At 35.9% G+C, this 21,077-nt stretch overlaps 1 protein-coding gene across 1 annotated transcript in view; it reads right to left on the bottom strand.

Moving 5' to 3' along the window:
• EMB2753 (tetratricopeptide repeat (TPR)-containing protein) overlaps positions 1 to 21,077 on the bottom strand; it is a 154,829-nt gene that overhangs the window by 83,099 nt on the left and 50,653 nt on the right. Inside the window, exons 10-12 of the mRNA XM_089804127.1 lie at positions 4,779 to 4,856; positions 4,538 to 4,591; positions 4,331 to 4,401 (exon numbers count right to left, since the gene is read on the bottom strand). Of these exons, the coding sequence (XP_089660253.1) occupies positions 4,331 to 4,401; positions 4,538 to 4,591; positions 4,779 to 4,856 (203 nt within the window). The remainder of the gene's footprint in view (positions 1 to 4,330; positions 4,402 to 4,537; positions 4,592 to 4,778; positions 4,857 to 21,077) is intronic.

Below are 21,077 nucleotides of genomic sequence, written 5' to 3'. Positions count from 1 at the left end.
AATCTTATACATATACACCTTTTTATAACTACATTTTCAAGTACTATATGTACATCAACACAACCTCTCCCCTTTACCATCCCCAAATTTAGAACCTCGGTCCCCCCATCCACATATCCCTTTATTAGAAAACTTTGTGGAACTATGCAAAATGCTCTATTCTTCAACAAAACAACAAAGAATAGCATAGATATTGACATATATAAAAACGCATATAAGTATATAATATTGTGTCTTGATTCTTGAATATATGCATCAAACATAAAAATGCATTACTAGCATATAAGTTGTTTTTCTTTGATGTTTTATACGAGTGCGAATATAGAAAAGAGCAGCACGAAGAACCCATAATATGCGCTGTTACTCAAACAATATTTGTGGTATCATATGAAGCTTGGCCCAGTTCAAGTAGTGAACAAAAAGAGGATTATTCCAAATTCAATGCCCAAAGCCAAACGTGACATTTCAGAATATTTAGAAGTGACCAAGGGGAACTCCGAGGTGCCAATGTACGCTGCAAAATATATTCAACAAAAAGTAACCATATGTCATATGGTGCAAAAGAGGAAATTGTGCTAAGCGGTAAAAATTTCAAACTGATTTTTTTAAGCTGCAAAAGGGAGCACAAATTATTCTCATCATTTGCTTCAACGGTTTAAATTTAGATAATAACTAATGTTGGCATAACACATTTCCAGCAGTTGAGAGTATTATACAAAGATCATTGTGCAAAAGGGTTGGACAGAGTGTCCATCTGAATGTGAGATAATTAAAGTTCAAATAGGTTAGTTCATTGGTTTATTTTTAAAGCAGTGTAAAGACTTCTTTAGAGTGGCTTGAAAAGTCAAATCGTCTTAGTGAAACAAGAAATTTTGTTATTTTTGTATGTATTGGTGATAGATTTATACTGTAACTTTTTGTAGAAGGTACATTTTTTGTTGAAAACGACACCTGGAAAATGAAAATTTTGAAAATGTCACCATTATGCTATCAGAGTTTTAATGCTTTACATGATACACCTATCTATGCTTTCACAAACTTACATCTAGATCAAAAACCATGGGCAAGATTTATTTAACCTCCTATTCCTTTTAGATTGATGTTTCCTTCCTATGATAGATAAAAATTTCAACTTTAAATGTGCTAATTGACAAGATGTATGAGTGGACAATTGAGTATGTCGTAATCCATAGACCTGCACAATTATGTCTCAATCCATAGACTTGGAAATTTTTAATTGTGGAAAATAAATTTTGTCTCAATCTATAGACATGGGGACTTGAGTGTCCATAGGAGTGTTGTTGCTATGAATAGTGAGTACTTGTTGATTTGCAATTGGAGAATAGAATTGTAGGCCATGTATCTTGAATCAAATGTGGATTGTTGCTCTCATGAATAGTTGAATGTCTTTATTAACAGGAGCAATGGTGTTCTTGCGGATTGTTGAAAATGTCAGGATTCATAGCCATTATTGAACATTCCAGACATCCACTAATACATTCACTTTGGTGTCTCCTTGTTAAGTTTGACATGTGTGTAGAGTTTTTGCATCAGATTTCAATATGGGGCTACTATGCTCAAACCCAGTGCAAAGTTCCTTCTATCATTCAGATTGATATAAGAGGGGAGAAGAGGGCAAGGGGGAATGTTGAGACTTTATATTAGATCATAATATAGCATTTAGGTTAGTTGATAAATTCAATTTGTTAACATATATTTTGTATTATTAAATTAAGTGTGAGAATAGTTTCTACACAGGGCTTGCTCTTGTTGTTGTAGAGTAGTTCAAGGGAAATGGAGCTAATCCAATTCAATGTACCCATCATCCTACACAGATCTGTACCATATAGGATTTTGTCCATAAAAAAAACAATAATGGTGCAATTGAATTTCTAAAATATTTTTTCTTGTTTTTATGTATTTGCTCTACCAATTTCAATAGCAAGCACACTCAAGCGGGGTTAAGCGTCAAAAGTGTCGCTTCAAAAGTGAACATAAAATATAAGTGAGAAGTTGTTGTTTGATGCTCCAAAACATGCTTTGAGCGAAAATGCTAAGATTTTTTTTGGAAACAAAGATAAAAATCACTAAAATCTTAAAGTAATTAACAATAATGTAATGTTTCCATAGTGAACATTCAGTTAGAATCTTTTCTTTTCATAGTTAATTATTATTTAAAATGGTTTCTTGGGGTCTCTTGCTTATGGTTTAGAAACTTTTCAGTTAATCTTAATTTAAGCAGTATTTATTACAATAATATCTCCAAACATCTTATTAATTATTATTCTAGTGTGTTGAAGATAGTAGCTGTAATAGAGATCTTTATCTCTGATTTTATGAAATAGAAATATGTTTGTTATGACCATTATGGTCATCTTCAGCTGAAAGAGAAATTTGTGATAATATTTAAGCTAATATCTATAAAAAAACATGTGTCGTACGCCATGTGAAGAGGCATGCGTATGGAAATATTAAGTGTTGTATATTTGGAAATTTGAAGGATACTGCATTTGGGATTTGAAGAGACCTGCATGTGTAAGATGATGAGTCTAAATGCAATCTATTTATGTGATTGCTTGAAGTATTGTAATATGAGAAAAATTGAAAAGTCTTGTACTCAAACATTTCTTTATTATCAATAAAAGAGATATTTTTCTGGTGTCGCTGACTTTTTTCCTTCAAGTGGAAGGGTTTCCCAAGATAATCTCGTGTCTTTTGCACCTGTTTTGTTCTTCCTTATTGCTATTTATCCTAATTTCTAGGCAAAACTCAACATCGTATAAGAGCCTCTGATAACAACACTAAAGGAGAATGTATGAGACTATGTGTGTTTACTAAAGTTTGATAGCACCTTTATATTTCTGAACACCTTCAAGTAGGAGGTTGACTCACATTCTTGAGACTTTTGAATTATATGATACATTGATGCAATGACATATGATATGATACTTCTCATTTTGTTGTAACTTACAACCTTTGGCCATTTTGATATTCATTGTTCATGCACATTGACAGTGAGTCCTGAATCAATGAGTTACATCTATGAGTATGAATGTATTAAATTAAAATCTGAATTCTCATTTCAAGTTTCAAGTAAATTGACACCTATAATATATATGTTTATGATGGATGATTTTAGACTTATCAATATTATCATTTGAATATATTTGAAATTTCAGATTTCCCTATATATTTATTATTTTCCCCACTTCTTTATATAGCCGTTGTGTCTGCCATTCGCAGTCCCCTAAAATGACAAAACATAAATATATCCATCCCGGAAATATATATATATATATATATATATATTTCAAGTTTCAAATAAAGTAACACCTATAACATATATGTTTATGATGGATGATTTTAGACTTAACAATATTATCATTTGAATATATTTGAAATTTCAGATTTCCCTATATATTTTTAAATTTCCCCACTTATTTATATAGCCGTCATGTCTTCCATTCGCAGTCCCCTAAAATGACCAAAAATATATATATCCATCCCAGAAAGCCATTACCCTATGCCCCTGTTTTCCTGTCTCAAAAAACTCAAGGTAACATAGGAAGAAACTTATCTCCAAAGCCACCATCCTATTTATGGGTCACCCACCAATTAATGTTCATAATTAATATGCATGTTTCTTAAAAGAGTACATAGTCTATGTAAGAATAAGCATTTGACTAATTAACTATTGACTAAAACCTAACATAACATCTTCAATATGCCTAGGAAGCAACATACCAACATTCAACTATATCAATTGAACCAGCAACTCAGTCACAAGAATCTATTTCTGCATGTCAATTGATTTCTGCATTTGAAATCTACCCCAATATAGGAAAGTATAGTCATGTATTAACTTTTAGAGCTTCTGCATATAGGGAAAACATTATGTAAACCCCTTCAAAAGATTCTATTAACAAAAGCTTGCAAACATTCTTAAAGCACTCTAGAGGTGCAAATGCCTTTGTTAGTTTGTTTTAATTAAAATAAGTCTCCTTACTAGCTTCTGTTATATTAATATTTCCATCACTTACAAAGCCTTATCAATTTATCTGTAATTTTACATGCTATTTCACAATATGTATATATTTTCCATTTAAGATTTCCAGTCAGTATACAGATATGTCTCATATGCCCAAATTTCAGGTACTTATAACACCTGTACTATAAGCATGTTATGACAGATGTTCTGCCTAGTAACCTATCAGTAGGTAAAAGAAATATGTGTGCCCTTGAGTCGCTAAATTACAAAAGACAAACTACTTTTTGTTAAGTTCTGTTCTTATAAATAATTGTGAGCAACATAAAAAAGAATCTGCCGTACCTTTGAGGAAAGCTTCCGCTCTTCTCCAGAGAGGATTCAATTTCAATCATTAAATTCTCCAAAATATCTGCCTATTGTCCACAAACAGACTTTCAGTCAATGAGCATTCAAAATCCTAAACCAGCTTCTTAATTATTGTGATAAAATTTCATAGCACGATAATAATCCATCTATATGCTAAAGGGGTTTCTAGACCTTTAGATATACCTTGCCTGGATGATCATATAAAGGACGCAGATCTGAGAATAGTGAAGGAACTCCCTAAACACAAGCAAATGCATGTTACAAGATACTCAAAGGTATTGTTAGAGCTGCTTCATAAATAAAATTATATACTAATCTTTTACAATCATGGGCTACTATAATACCAAATATTCAAAATAATTATTATGTGCAGCAACGGAAGAACCCTTGAAGCCATATTGTTATAATTGCAGATATTAGTTACCTTGCTTAGCAATGGTCTGGCATAACTGTCTACTGCATTCCAAAAATCTTCATCCTCCAAGAAGTCAAGAGGAATACGCTGAAAGAGGAAAACATCATCCAGCATGAATATTTATAGATTTATATCAGTTAAAATTCATTAATCACCATCCTTATAATTTCAGATAAATTTGGTGAGAACTATCATGCATCTTACACTTATAACCAACATAAATAGGAAATTTGAACAGAAATGAAAACCTTGCCATGGCCACAGTCCACTGGACTTACATTAGCAATTTAGACCTCATTTACAATTAACTAAATTGATACAAAAATAGATTTCTTTTATATGAAAAAAATGCAGCAAGTGTAGACCATAATCACAAACCATATATATAGAACAGTGCATAGAGCCCTGTAATTAAAAAGAAAGAAAGTGAATTATCAATGTTAAAAATGACTAAAAGTCATCAATAGGACGCAGTGCTCAACACTCAAAACAGCAAGAAAAGTGCATAGGAACCCAAACATAAGAATGAAAAACAAAAGAGTAGCAAAAACTAAATGTATACAATATATTTCCTAAAATAAGAAGAATATAAGCGAAGACAAAAAGGATGATTGCTGCCAAGAATTTTGAAACTGAAGTAGAGGAGGAAGAGAAGAAATCCATCTATAGTGCCCATCAATGCTGAGATTCATCGGAATCCAACCCAGATTTTACTTTTATTTTCTCAAACAACTTACCAGGTTATTACACAAGCATCATGTTATCCACTTTAGACATGATATCTCACAATCACCTAATAATTAATCCACTCATTACAGGTCCAGGTTTGACTCAATTTTAAATCAGAATACAATATAGAGGGTTTACCTACAGGTGATGACTTCAGAGGTGGCATTGCATCAATAATATGGCATTTCCCAAGACTACAGCAGCACAATTTTTGATCTGTGGTCTTCTAGTCTAACTGCAGCTAGGGTTTTTGGTACCTTACAATTTGTGCCGGCTGATCGCTGAGGACTTTTTGTCAGAACAATCAGTTGTTTTCCAGTTTTTACCTCATCAGAACACGGGAGAATTGGTGGCATCATTGATTGATATCATGTTAGAAGGGAGTCGGTCCTTCAACAGCAAAAAGTTATAATACCTGGAAGCAGCAGATGCTTTCTATTTTTGAGTACCGGTGCCTTGACAAGATTGTTCTCGCCTTACAGCTGTAGGAATAGATTAGGATATTTGATGAGCATAACCAGGACAAGGTTATGTTGTTGAAATTGTCAGTCACCGATGAGATGCTTCCAAAGTTGCCATCATGTTGTGATGTGGAGCCTAATCAAACACGAAGGTTAATTTCTCTCACTTTATTCAACACAGTTTCCCCCCAAATTATTACTATGAGGGTTTTGGGGCAGCGCCCCCAAGACAAGGTCAAGGGGCAAGACAAAGTCTTGAATTTATTATTGTAAAAGGCATCGGCTGCTATTTTTCTATTGGATGACTTATTCTAGCCCTAATTTTATAAGCAGCAAAAAGATTGTATAAAATGACTTAAAATTTGGATGTCATAATGTATGATGAGATTGTAGCTTCTTGCGGTAGTATTGAGCTGTAAGGTATTGCGGATGGTAATCACTGGATAATATTAATATTGGCCTTGATGTTAGTGGACGTAGCCAAGGGATTGGGTGAACCACCTTAAATCTTTGTGTCTTGTGTTCTCTTCTATGCGATTTATTATTTTCTGATATTCGTTATATTTGCATGAAATTGTTATTTATGTCTATAGTTAATCCTAACAAGTGGTATCAGACCAAGGTGTTTTTTTTTTTTTACAGGCAAGTCTCACAGTTAAGTGAGAGTCTCACAATTCAATGGAAGCGATGGCAGACGAGAGTAAGCTGAAGGTTGAGAAGTTTAATGCGCAAAACTTTCAATTATGGAAGATGCAAATGGAGGACAATCTTTATTGAAAGGATTTATGGCAGCCATTGGAAAGAAAAAGAAAAAGAAAAAAACTGACCACTATGACAGATGAGTAGTGAAATATTTTGGACAAAAAGGCACTCGAAAGTATTTGTTTATGCCTGGCAAAATTAGTGGCATTTAATATTACAAAAGCGAATACAACCGAAAAGTTAATGCAAACCCTAGCAAGGCTGTATGAAAAGCACTCCAATTCAAACAAGGTATTTCTCATGAAGTGTTGTAATAACCCCAATAAATTATAACTTCTTCAAACACCAAAAATCTTTATACTTCAGTGGTTTGACATTTCGTCAAACACTTTCCAAGCAAGCTCTGATACCACTGTAATAACCCCAACAAGTTATAACTCCTTCAAACACCAAAATTCTTTATACTTTAGTTGTTTGACATTTCGTCAAACACTTTGCAGGCAAGCTCTGATACCACTGTAATAACCCTCCTCAAATCTGCCCTCAAAAAATGTTGATGAAAGCTCAAGGAATTTCATCAAACAATTCACATGCAAGGGGCGTATGACTGATATAGTTTTTCAGCTGGTTTTAAATGACTCTTTTTACAATTTGCATCAATGAGAATCTTGTGCTAGAAGACTACAATGGACTACACAATGACCTAACATGAGTGTGCTACTAATTTTGACAATATTCAGTGCATATATATGATCTAAGTATGAGAAATGAACACCTACAGCCAACTGGCATTTTTACAAACAGTTGGTATGCAAACTAACTAGCTGATAAATAATGAGATTGAATTGCTTAAATGACACCAGCGACTATTATCTTTTTTATTGCAATCAAATTTCTAATACAATGCTCATGAAATATGGCCAAGACTTTGGCATTTACATGGATTACCAAAATGACAATGCTGGTATAATGTACACTTACAGCTGAAACTTATAATACCCTAAAAAAAACAATACTAACAAGGGAACCTGGTTGTAGATGGCTGTAATAATTTTCCTTCAATGCTGCCCCTTCTGCTTTACTTTTTTGAACTGCTTTTTCGGCCTGCTTTTTCGGTTCCGCTTTTTCCACCTGCTTTTTCAGTTCTGCTTTTTCCGCTTGCTTTTTCGATTCCGCTTTTTCCGCTTGCTTTTTCGATTCCGCTTTTTCCACCTGATTTTTTGGTTCCGCTTTTTCGGACTGCTTTTTCATTTCTGCTTTTTCGGATTGCTACCTTGTTGAATCTCAAGACCATATCTTTCAATGGCGTCAAGATTTTCAGCTTGAAGGGATTTCGTCCTTCAAACTATTGAGACATAACCTCCAGAAAATTCTCCAATTTCTTTGATATTTCCAACCATGCTTAAAAGAAGCTCTTCCATTTCTTTTATAGTGTTCTCACAAGGGCTCAATCCTTCGTTTTCTCAATGTGGGATAAAACATCACTCCCTTTTATGTAACTTATGTCTCCAATGTGTTATAAAATAAAGGGGACTCTTTTAATTTAAATATTTTCCACAAACTATAGTCTATGCATTAATAAAGTTAAATATTTAAATTTAACTTTATAAAATAGCTTTATCAATGCATAACAAATTTTATCAATGATAAACAAGTCTTCTTGCCGATTTTAAACAATTACCATCGACATACCGCTGCCACTGGATGTCTGACCATATCCAAGATGACTTACTATAAATAGTAAGTATGCCCAAAGTTGCCTCAAAACCCCTCAGAAAGACCTGCAACTGAAACTATCTAGGCCAAATGGCCTCTAAGTCCCTTTAATGTCCTGGTTAGCCTACGAGACCGTGGGGAAATCGACTAACGACAACATCATGCTATGAATGCTAAAAAGGGGACATTACAGTCCGCCCTTCCCAAAATTGCTTGTCCCCAAGCAATGGTTGAACAACAACCCAATCAATCCACCTGGATCCCAAATGTAGTCATGAACTATACTGCTGTCAGTCAATATAGGCTCCTGCAACAACCTCTAAAAATTAACCAAGAGGAATCCATAATCAAATTGACAATTACAGCTCAACCAAACTCCAAATCACAACTGCCACAGTCAAAAACCCACAAGACACAAACTCTTAGAACATCAAAACCCAAGTAAAGTGGACAAATCAAGCTGCCAACACAGTAAATACCATCAACGCATCCCACTAGCATATACGGAATGTATAATCCAACTCTGCAACAATGGTGAATGCTCCCGAATGAAACTGCACCAAGTATGGAGAATCCACACACTGCACAACTCCTGCAGTCAACACAACTCTGCAGATCACCGGCCACTGTCTCATAACCATAACTCCCATGCACCGCTGATGGTGAAAAGACATCACAAGATAAACAGCAAGAAATGGAACCCAAACCAAATTTGCCTACCATCAACTCCTCAACACAAGGATCAAATGCTAACTGATGTACATATCCTGCAGTATAATGCTGATAAAAAGAACCAACCTCAGTCAACAGCTCACCATGAACAAGTGATACAACCCACTGTGACTGATCACCAGCTAAGTCAGGAGATGTCATAGCCAAAGGAGTAGAATCAATAACAACAACCGTTGAAGCATCACTCCCAAACTCCAACTCTAAGTCATGCATTATCAAGCTGTCAACGGCAGAACCTATCGCCATGTCATGCCCATCACAACTCTCATCCTGTGGCGTCAAACCATCCCATAACTGATGAGAAGCACTAGGAATCAAAGTATATCTCTGTATCATCATCTCATCAACATGGTCATCAAAGGTAAATTGATGAGCATACCTCACAGTGTAATGCCGATAGAATGTGCCAATCTTAGTCAGTGGCTCAGACTGCAACCCATATAACTAACTGCAATCGATCACTAACCAAGCTGGAACTGATTACTACCTCCGAAGACATTGCCAAGGGAGTAGTATCACTAGCAGGAACCATGCCAACTGCCGGCTCACCAACATCACACATGATCTTTGATACAACATCTCTAGTCTTCGTGCCATCAGTACTAGAGGCCACCACCATGTCAGGCATACCACAACAATCTGCTGCAACACCCAACTCAATTGAACCTGACTCTAGTGAGAACGAACCCAATATGCCAATGTTAGTATCAAGGATGGATGCATCCCCATCTCCACTGTCTCTGACAATCTTGACCATGGACATCCTCGGATCACCAAACACCACAACTTGTGACTGTACAAAATCTGGTAAAGATTGCAATCGCTCTAACTCCATGGTCACCTTAGCCAAATGAAATTGTGACTCCTCGAAAGTCAACTGTGTACTCTCAAGAATCTTAAAAGTCACCTCGAGCTGCTGAGTAAGCTCACTCACCTCATCTTCCTTGGCCAATAATGCTTCGTATGCTGTACTCCCCCACTCCATAAGATAATCTCTGTCGGCTACCAACTGCATATAATTCTGTCTCAGAATCCGAATAGCCTCCCATAAAGAGTGGACCTCCGTCAAGGAAAGATAACTGCCTCCCTGCTCATTACTAGTAGGAGAACCCCATCCATAAACTGCTAACAACTAACGAGTAGCATCGAAATGCTCACAAACGACAGCAATGTCTCGCTCACTAACTCTCAGCTGACAAGACACATGATTGTGCTAGCTAGTCAAACTTCTATACTCTACAACTGGTACACTGTCCAAAGGAGTAACCTCATAATAGCTATCGTCTGTAATACTGCCATCCAAATTCTGCAGTCCAGCTGCTGAACTTGTATTCTGCAGTCCAGCTGCTGAACTTGTATCATCAAACGGAGTCACTGAAGCATCAACATAAACCTCCGTATTAAAGGAAACTGTTGAGGAGACTAAGTCCTCAAAACTGTCAACAACATCCCCCTGGGTGTCATCTGTAATAATTAGATCCTGGGACTCTTCTGTAAACTTTGTCATATCTGAGAGATCATCAACCCATTCCAACAAGTATGGTTGACTGGATACATGAACAATGCCCAACAAAGGTGTGTAAAAACTAATTCCAGCATCAAACAAGTTGTTGGCATGGATGAGAACTACACTTGGCAAACTACTAATCAAGTCCATGATGGTGCAACAGATACTACTACCAAAGAATGATAAATATCTCCGATCAAAATGATCCCAAGTACTAAGATAAGGATCCCAACATCTAATCCATGAACAGAAACCAACTGGCAATTCAAGTAAACTTCTCACCTGAGTAATGTGAACAATACCAACTGACTTCACGAACCTGTCTATAGTCTCTGAATCCGGAGTGTGAATGCTAGACGTACTCATATCATCATCAACATGTGACCCGACTGTAAACGGAAACTGAGTCCCTGCTATATGGGCTAACTCTCGAACTAAACTCACCTCAAGACAACGCTCGTCCACATGTCTTTCAGAATCCTGGAGAGCCAACTTCATTGCCTCCATGCCTTCCTTGATCTGTTGTAAGTCGTCACAAGAAGAACCTGTTGTGACTCCTTTCTGTCTCTCTTGCAGTTGAATCATCCAAACGTGATTCTCAATCAATCCATGTATCCTATCATGATGGGATAAAGCCGTGACAATATTCTTGTCCCTTGTCTTCAGCTGGCTTGCCAAACCAAGTAAAAAGCTACTAGCCTCTATCTCATGTGAAGAAGCATCCAACTGTGCCTGATACTCACTTTCTGCAAAGTCCTGAATGCTCACTTTCTGATCAACTGTACTATCCTCAAACATAACAATATCCTCAACTGCTGTAACTTCATCCAGCCCAACTATACTGGGATCACTATCTGTGTCAATCACACAATCTGGTGTGCCTGTGATATCACCTTCTAATGCAACTGGCTCAACCTGCACAACATCTGTAACCCCTTCTGCCTGTGAAGATGATGCAGATAAACCATTACCTGAAGATGTGCTAATGTCTCCCTGTATTGAATCAGCATGTCTGTTAAACTCCTCATACAAGTTTATGCCTGTCATAGGAAAGGTACGATCCTTAGGCCTATCAAAACGTTCAATCAGTCTCTCCGTAAACTCCACATATGAGGTAATGTGTGCATGACCCATAGTGACCATACCATGATGCCACCACTCGTGTGCTAACCCATCCAGGTGAATTGCTGCATACTTAATAAGCATAGGGTTCATTTGAAAGTATGTGTCAAGCTTTTGAACCCAAGCTCTTGCTGTAGACTTCCCCGAGCCATCATAATATGGTAACTGAAGTTTCCCTACTTTCTTCTGTAGCTCATAGCTCTGGGTCCTGTCATGTCCATGTGGCATATGCTTCATCCGCACATCTATATACTCCCTAAAGGTGATTGCAGCAATAAAATCTGGACCTCCGGCTTCCCAATCTCTTCTCAGCTGGTCCTGTATATCAGTGATCTGGGGCTCTGGTACGGGCTGCTCTGGAGCTCTAGGAGGAAATATGGGAATCACTGGCCGCGAACTCACTATCCTAGTTTGCTGGGGTGCATGACCGAAATTGTTCCCAACTTGTTCACCTCCATTATGTGCCCCATCCTGATTATTACCATTCTGATTATTTCCTCCACCCACATTAGCATTCAACCCCATTTGACAAGCCATCATCTGCATCATAAGCTCAAATCTCTGACCTTGTTCCTGTGCTCTTTGCTCTACTGATCGTTGTCCCTGTGCTAAGGTGTCTAATAATTGTAAGAATCTTTCCTTTCTCTAATCTGGACCGGCATTCATTTTATCAAACATTTTTCTCTCTATCTGGCTATTCCAAATTCCCTATAAAACCTCCACAGGATGGCAGAACTTATGACTCTGATACCACTGTAATAACCCCAATAGGTTATAACTTCTTCAAACACCAAAAATCTTTATACTTCAATGGTTTGACATTTCGTCAAACACTTTCTAAGCAAGCTCTGATACCACTGTAATAACCCCAACAGGTTATAACTCCTTCAAACACCAAAATTCTTTATACTTTAGTTGTTTGACATTTCGTCAAACACTTTGCATGCAAGCTCTGATACCACTGTAATAACCCTCCTCAAATCTGCCCTCAAAAAATGTCGATGAAAGCTCAAGGAATTTCATCAAACAATTCACATGCAAGGGGCATATGACTAATATAGTTTTTCAGCTGGCTTTAAATGACTCTTTTTACAATTTGCATCAATGAGAATCTTGTGCTAGAAGACTACAATGGACTACACAATGACCTAACATGAGTGTGCTACTAATTTTGACAATATTCAGTACATATATATGATCTAAGCATGAGAAATGAACACCTACAGCCAACTGGCATTTTTACAAACAATTGGTATGCAAACTAACTAGCTGATAAATAATGAGATTGAATTGCTTGAATGACACTAGCAACTATTATCTTTTTGATTGCAATCAAATTTCTAATACAATGCTCATGAAATATGGCCAAGACTTTGGCATTTACATGGATTACCAAAATGACAATGCTGGTATAATGTACACTTACAGCTGAAACTTATAATACCCTAAAAAAAACAATACTAACAAGGGAACCTGGTTGTAAATGGCTGTAATAATTTTCCTTCAATGCTGCCCCTTCTGCTTTACTTTTTCGAACTGCTTTTTCGGCCTGCTTTTTCAGTTCCGCTTTTTCCGCTTGCTTTTTCGATTCCGCTTTTTCCGCCTGCTTTTTCAGTTCCGCTTTTTCCGCCTGCTTTTTCAGTTCCGCTTTTTCCGCTTGCTTTTTCGATTCCGCTTTTTCCGCCTGATTTTTCGGTTCCGCTTTTTCGGACTGCTTTTTCATTTCTGTTTTTTCGGATTGCTACCCTGTTGAATCTCAAGACCATATCTTTCAATGGCGTCAAGATTTTCAGCTTGAAGGGATTTCGTCCTTCAAACTATTGAGACATAACCTCCAAAAAATTCTCCAATTTCTTTGATATTTCTAACCATGCTTAAAAGAAGCTCTTCCATTTCTTTTATAGTGTTCTCACAAGGGCTCAATCCTTCGTTTTCTCAATGTGGGATAAAACATCACTCCCTTTTATGTAACTTATGTCTCCAATGTGTTATAAAATAAAGGGGACTCTTTTAATTTAAATATTTCCCACAAACTATAGTCTATGCATTAATAAAGTTAAATATTTAAATTTAACTTTATAAAATAGCTTTATCAATGCATAACAAATTTTATCAATGATAAACAAGTCTTCTTACCGATTTTAGACAATTACCATCGACATACCGCTGCCACTGGATGTCCGACCATATCCAAGATGACTTACTATAAATAGTAAGTATGCCCAAAGTTGCCTCAAAACCCCTCAGAAAGACCTGCAACTGAAACTATCTAGGCCAAATGGCCTCTAAGTCCCTTTAATGTCCTGGTTAGCCTACGAGACCGTGGGGAAATCGGCTAACGACAACATCATGCTATGAATGCTAAAAAGGGGACATTACAAGTGTGTATTTAATATGAACATGGCAAAAGGCGGATCTATTGCAGATTATTTAAATGAGTTTAATACGGTTACTAGTCAATTATAATTGGAGTTTTCTTGATTTTGTGTTCTTTGCTTGAAAGTTTAAATGGCTTGGTAATGGCTGTGAGTAATTATGTTTCTCGATCTAATACCCTAAAATTTGATGATGTGATTGGTGTTATTATGAGTGAGGAAACTCGTAGGAAAAATTCAGGTGGATCTACATCAGGAAGTGTTTTGAATGCACAAAGCAGAGGTAGAACAATTGAGAGAGGAAACAATTCTAGAAATCATGGGAAATTAAGAGGAAAATCAAAAGGAAAAAGGTCTCAATCCAGAGGACCAACAGATTGCTAGTACTATGGAAAACAAAGGCATAAGATGAAAGATTGTTGGACTCGAAAGAACAATGAAGAAAACGAACAAGATGGAAACAAGGAGGCAAATGTGGTAAGCAATAAATTTGAAAAGGATGCTTTGCTTCTTTCTTTAGAAAGTGTTGATGATTCATGGGTTTTAGATTAAGGGGCTTCATTTCATGCTACTCCACATAGAGGATTTTTTCTTGATAATGTCCAAGGGGATTTTGAGCTTGTTTATTTGGGGGATAATGAACCCTGTCAGATTGTTGGAAAGGGAAAAATTAAGATTTAAGTTGCAGAATGGGAATCATTGGCTACTACAAGAGGTAAGACATGTTCCAAGGTTGCGTACGAATTAATTCCAACAAGGCAACTAGGTGATGAGGGATGCATAGTTACTTTTAATGAGAAAAATTGGAAGGTTTCAAAAGGTTCCCTGGTAGCAGCAAAAAGTGTGAAAGTAGGCACCTTATATATTTGTATAGGTCATATTGTTCCTTCTACTTTAATTGTTTTGGAGAAAAATGAATGTTCAAGAACAATTGTTGTAGTTGAGCATGGAGAACAAATAGTTGTTGTACATTCTGATATAGTGTTATGGCACGATAGACTCGGGCACATGAGTGAGAAAGATATGAAATTACTTCGTTCAAATAAAGTTTTACCAGATCTTAAATGTGTCAATATGCATTTCTATGAAAGTTGTGTGTATGGAAAACAAAAGAGAGTGAGTTTTGTGAAGAGTGGGAAGGAAAAGAAAAATGAGGAATTAGAGTTTGTGCATACAGATGTATGGGGCCCAACTCATATATCTTCCCTTGGTGGCTCTCATTATTATGCTACATTCGTTGATGATGCAACTAGAAAAGTATGGATTTATTTCTTTAGACAAAAATCTATATATATTTCAAACTTTCAAGAAATGAAAATGCTTGGTTTAAATTGAGACTGGTAAAAAGTTAAAATGTCTCAGATCGAATAATGGTGATGAGTATTGCAGCCATAGTTGAATAACTCAGTTTCGGCTATATCTTGGCAAGACCAAAAAAAAATTAAAATATCAGAATTGGAAAAATCTCGGCAAAAAATTCAACAATAAATCGTCACTTTTATCGAACATTTGATAATATACAATTTACTAAAATATTCTTAAAGACACACACAGTAGCTAATAATAAACAATATTATTTTGAAATATTGTATATTTTATAAAACACAATAGTAAAATATTCCTATAAACCTATTAACTAAATCGTTAAAAATCTTTATAAACATATTAGGTTATCCATCAATATTAGGATTTTATTAACTGAGATTTTATAAACAAATATATTATTAAGTTGAAAGTTTTAAACTATAAACATATTAATAGAATTTGTTTCAACCTAAAAATGGACATATTAACATATTAAACTATAAACATATTAACATATTAAACTATAACCTATAAACATATATTTAATCATAATCACAACACCAGCTGCCCCAAAAAAATACATGGAGTCATGCAAAACCTAAAAATGGAGATGTAGAGCGAAAAAATGCAATTGCAGACGCACAGCCAAAAAAAAAGCAGTTGCACAACCAAAATATGGAGTCACGCAGTCATACAGCTAAAAATAAAGTCGTAGATTGAAGTCGCACGAAGGAGTCCATCAGTGTTCTTTTTTCTATCATCTTTCACCAAAAACCTAACTTACATGATCAACTTCACCATTTTTTAATAATATTTTTTTGGTCAATGTTTTTAACCTTTTTCCTTGTGATTTTTGCCTTCTTTCTACATGCGATTTAGCGGTTTTTGCAGATAAATCGCCATGGATTAATGAAAATAAGGTGGTCGATATTGTGTGCAATTTAATCACCCAACACAACAGTTTGCAAAATATCATGATTTTAGCTATATTTTGCCATTTTTTGCAACAATGAATTTGATGATTATTGTTCCACTAATGGTATTCATAGACAAAAAATTGTTCCAAGAACTCCACAAGAAGATAGAGTGGTTGAACACAAGAACAAGACAATAATGGAGTGTGCAAGGAGCATGAGGTTGCATACTCGACTGACCTTAAACATGTGGATTGAGGTTGTCAATACTATTGTATATTTGATCAATAGAGGTCCCTCTACTCCTTTGGGTTGTGGTATTCCAAAGGAAGCATGGACTGGTAAGAAGGTGACTTGTTCTTTTCTCAAAGCCTCTAGTTGTAAAGCATTTGCACATATAGACTCTGAAAATAAAACCAAGCTGGAAGTTAAATCAAATAAATGTATATTTGTTGTATATGGCATTGATGAATTTTGGTTATAGGCTATGGGATTTTGAAAATCTTAAAATTGTTAGAAGCAGGGATGTCATATTCAATGAGAAAGTGTTGTACAAAGATATGTTGCAGCAACATGAGAAGAAAGAAAATGACTATGTAGTGTTCGATGATACTCAAAAGAATGATGTTCCAGCAGCCCCTCATGCTCTACAACAACCCCAACAACAAATAACACACACTGAAGTGAATGTTAGATGGTCAACAAGGCTAAGTAGACCTCCAGAAAGAATTTCTCCCTCTTTGCATTCTATTTTATTAACAGATGTTGGAGAACCTGAATTTTATGATGAAGTTGTGCAAATAGATACAAAGATTCAACGAGAATCTGCAATAAAAGAAGAAATGGACTCGTTGTTGAAAAAATCAGACTTGGGATTTATGCAAGTTGTCTGAAAGTAAAAAAGCTTTAGAGAATAAATGAATTTACAGGTTGAAAGAAAAGGATGGAGGTAAGAAAAGATTTAAAGCTTGGTTGGTGGTAAAAGGATTTGCACAAAAAAAGGGCATTGATTTTGATGAAATATTTTCTCCTATTGTTAAAATGACTTCTATTTGCATTGTTTTAATATTGTGTCTACTAAAGATTTGCATTTGGAGCAGCTTGATGTTAAAACAAGTTTTTCTACATGGTGATTTTGATGAAGAAATATGTATGGTACAGCCACAAGTATTTGAGGTCAAAGGTAAGGAGAACTTAGTGTGTATAATGAAAAAAAGTTTATATGGCTTGAAGCAAGCACCTCAGCAGAGGTATCTAAAATTTGACAGTTTTATGAATGGGCATGATTATATTCTATGTCATTCTAACCATTGTCTTTATTTTAAGAGGTTAGATGATGACAACTACATTATTTTATGTTTATATGTTAATGCTATGCTAGAACCTGGGTCAAACATGGATCACGTTAAAGGGTTAAAAGTTAAAACAACAGTTAGCACATTCATTTGCTATGATGAAGGATTTGGAGGCAGCAAAGCAAATCCTTGGTATGAAAATTTGCAAAGATAGAAAAAATAGAAAATTGACATTATCTCATATTGAGAAGGTGTCGCAACATTTCTCTTGGAATTGAGCACTGGAATGCACTTAAATGGATTCTCAAGTATTTGAGAGGAACATCCATAAAGTCTTTACATTTTGGGGGCTCTAATACTGATTTGCAAGGCTATGTTGACTCAAATTTGGAAAGAGATAGTGATACCAAGCGGAGTACTACAAGTTATGTATTTACAGTTGGTGGGACAAGAGTGAGTTGGATTTCTTGATTGTAGAAGGTAAATGCTTTATCCACCACAAAGGCAGAGTATGTTGCTGCTATAGAGGCAGCCAAGGAATAGTTGGGGTACCCACAGATTGACAATTATTTGTTTACAAATAGCCAAAGTGTCATTCATCTTGCTAAGAATTTTGCACTACATTCAAAGATAAAGCACATACCATTTCATTTGGTCAATTTTGGATGATGGTCAGTTAAAGCTGAAAAATATACATGCAGATGATAATCCAACAGATATGTTTACAAAGGCAGTGACAAGGGAGAATTTGAACTCCTCTTCAACTTTGATGGTCTTTTAGACTGAACAGAATAAAAAAAACAGCACAGTCCGGGTGGTTTTACATTCCAATGGGAGCTACAAGTTTAGCAGTGCTATGATCAGTGTCCAAGTGAGAGGTTATTGGTGTGGACTCTGATCAGTCTCCAAGTGGGAAATTGTTGTGATGTGGAGCCTAATTAGACTTGAAGGTTAATTTCTATCACTTTATTAAATGCAATTTCCCCCCAGATTATTACTACGAGGGTTTGGGGGCAATGCCCCCAAGACAAGGTCAAGGGGCAACAGTGCCCCAGGTGCGCTCCCTGTCGCAATTCAGGGTGGGGTTGAGGGGCAACACCCCCATGGAGGTTTTTGAGGGCAGCGCCCCTGAAGCAAAAAATGAATTTATTATTGTAAAAGCCGTCGACTACTATTTTTATATTTTGTATTATTGTAATCGCTGGATATTAATAATATTGGCCTTGTTGTTGATGGACGTAACCCTAGGATTGGATGAACTACATTAAATCTTTGTGTCTTGAGTTCTCTTCTGTGCAATTTATTATTTTCTATGATTAGTTATATTTGCATGTAATTGTTATTTCTGTCTGTGGTTAATCCTAACACATCAGGCAAGACAGCGAACAAGATTTGGGATCATTTGAAGAATCTTCATGACATAACTAATAAGATTTGGGTGGTCTCTCTTAAGAACACATTATTTTCTATCATGATGGATAAGAAGATGTCGCTGTAAGACCATCTTACAAAGATCAAGGATATACGTAAGAAGTTGGAGGCCATTGGTCGCAAGATGGAAGAAGATATGGTCGTTATCACACTGAAGAGTTTGCCCAAATCATGTGAACATTTCATCAGACATTCAATATTACCAATACGAATGTTGCACTGACATTTTCCAATCTTTGCAAAAAGACAGGTGGAGACAATAGTTTGGGTGCAGCATCAAAACAGCCAGTTTGGAGCATGCATTTATTGCCAAATTTCAAGGCAAGTTCACTAGGCAGAAAAGACAACACAAACAGGAGGAGGGGTCCAAGAAAAAAATTCATGTCATTATTGTGGTAGACCAAGTCATATCCTGAGGTTCAGCAAAAAGAAATTGGCTGATGAGAAGTCCAACCATGGAGAATCTCAGGAGCGGGAACAGGCCCCTGTCAGAGAGCATTCTGAAGAGATGAAGGCTACAACCTTCTCTGCTTTTTGATGAGCAGTTTTTGTCATGTAATCTGTTGGGTAGTTAGTACAATGACCATTAATAAAGGGTATTAGAATATTTTAATAGTTTATTAAATTATTCCCTTTAATGAATTGAATTCTATAAATGGTCATTTAGAGCTTTAGTTTTTATTATTTTATTGTTTTATCTGTTACCTGTATTTTTAGAGCTCTCGTGAGTTCTCAGTTCGACATTTGTATTTTTGCCTTTAAAAAGGCATCGCTTTGTTTAATTCATTAAGCTGTTTTTTAAATTTCACAGATATCCATGTTAACAGGATGTGCCCTAATCGAAAACATGGTCCAGTGGAATCTGGAAAAATGAACAATGTGGAAACACGTTGGAGAGTACATTTAACTGAAACATCTAATATGCCAACCAACTGGTTGACAGACTAGCCACAGCTGGCTGTGACAAGAACACCAGCCCTGAATAGATTTGCTGTCAGTGTCAGTTACTGGATAACAAAATTGGTGTGTAATACAGTCAACTGGACATCAGACTCATTCACTAGTCAACAATGACCATATACATTGAGATCATTTTTTATTTGCGAAGGCTGAGAAGGTAACAACACCCTAACTGTGGATGTCATAAGTGGTAGATTTATTGAGGTGGAGAAAGGAGACATAGTTGGATGTGGAGGCAACTGGTTTAAGAGAACAGTGTGAGGCACCACCTCATCTTCCTCAGTATGTTGTTTCTTTCCTTCTGCACAGAAAAGCTTCCAGCATCTCCCTGCTTGCTTCTGCTTGTGTATAACCCACCTAAGCATGCTTTTTTTGCTGCTTTCCCTTATTCGAACCTTTTAGGTATGAACGATAACTGTTTTGAGTCTAAGTTATAAAATACATCTCTGTCAACATTATTATAATTTTATAAAAAAATTAAGGTAGGAAAAGAATATATGCAATATATTTTCTATGGTTATCAATGAATATTTTCAAAGAAAAAGCAAATTGATGACATTGTAAGATATCAAGTTTTTTATTCTTGTAGTACATTTATAAAAACTTCTGTGTGATAAGGCACACTGCAATTATATTTCAAAATTATGAGTGTTGATCCTGGTAAAGCTGAGCAATTGCCATGGTCATGAGAAAACAATCTGAGCATGCTTTCCATCTCAATTAACTGGACTAGCCTTTGAACTACATAACTCACATCCTTAAATAATTTTATGTATCCACAATCATCGCAACCAGCCAAATAAGGTCATGTGCAGATGCCACGCAATGTTTTAATGGAATAAATAACCCGTGGAGATGGTTTTTAAGCTCAACTGTCATCTATGCTTCAGAAGTATTCCATGTGCGCATTACATAAGAGAGTAGCTGTAAATATTAACCAATTGAGAAAACAAGAAGAAAAGTTGGAAGAGCACAAAGAAAGACTCCAAGCTCCTTCAAAAACAGATCTCAATTGCCAATAAAACATATCCACATGACTTAGGAAAGAGAAAGATATTT

Source organism: Cupressus sempervirens, chromosome 10 (genome assembly GCF_028749045.1).
Source record: "Cupressus sempervirens isolate cs-2001-9-10 chromosome 10, ASM2874904v1, whole genome shotgun sequence".
NCBI classification, from domain to species: domain Eukaryota; kingdom Viridiplantae; phylum Streptophyta; class Pinopsida; order Cupressales; family Cupressaceae; genus Cupressus; species Cupressus sempervirens.
Note: the sequence above shows the minus strand (reverse complement) of the source record. Positions and strands in the feature narration are given on the sequence as shown.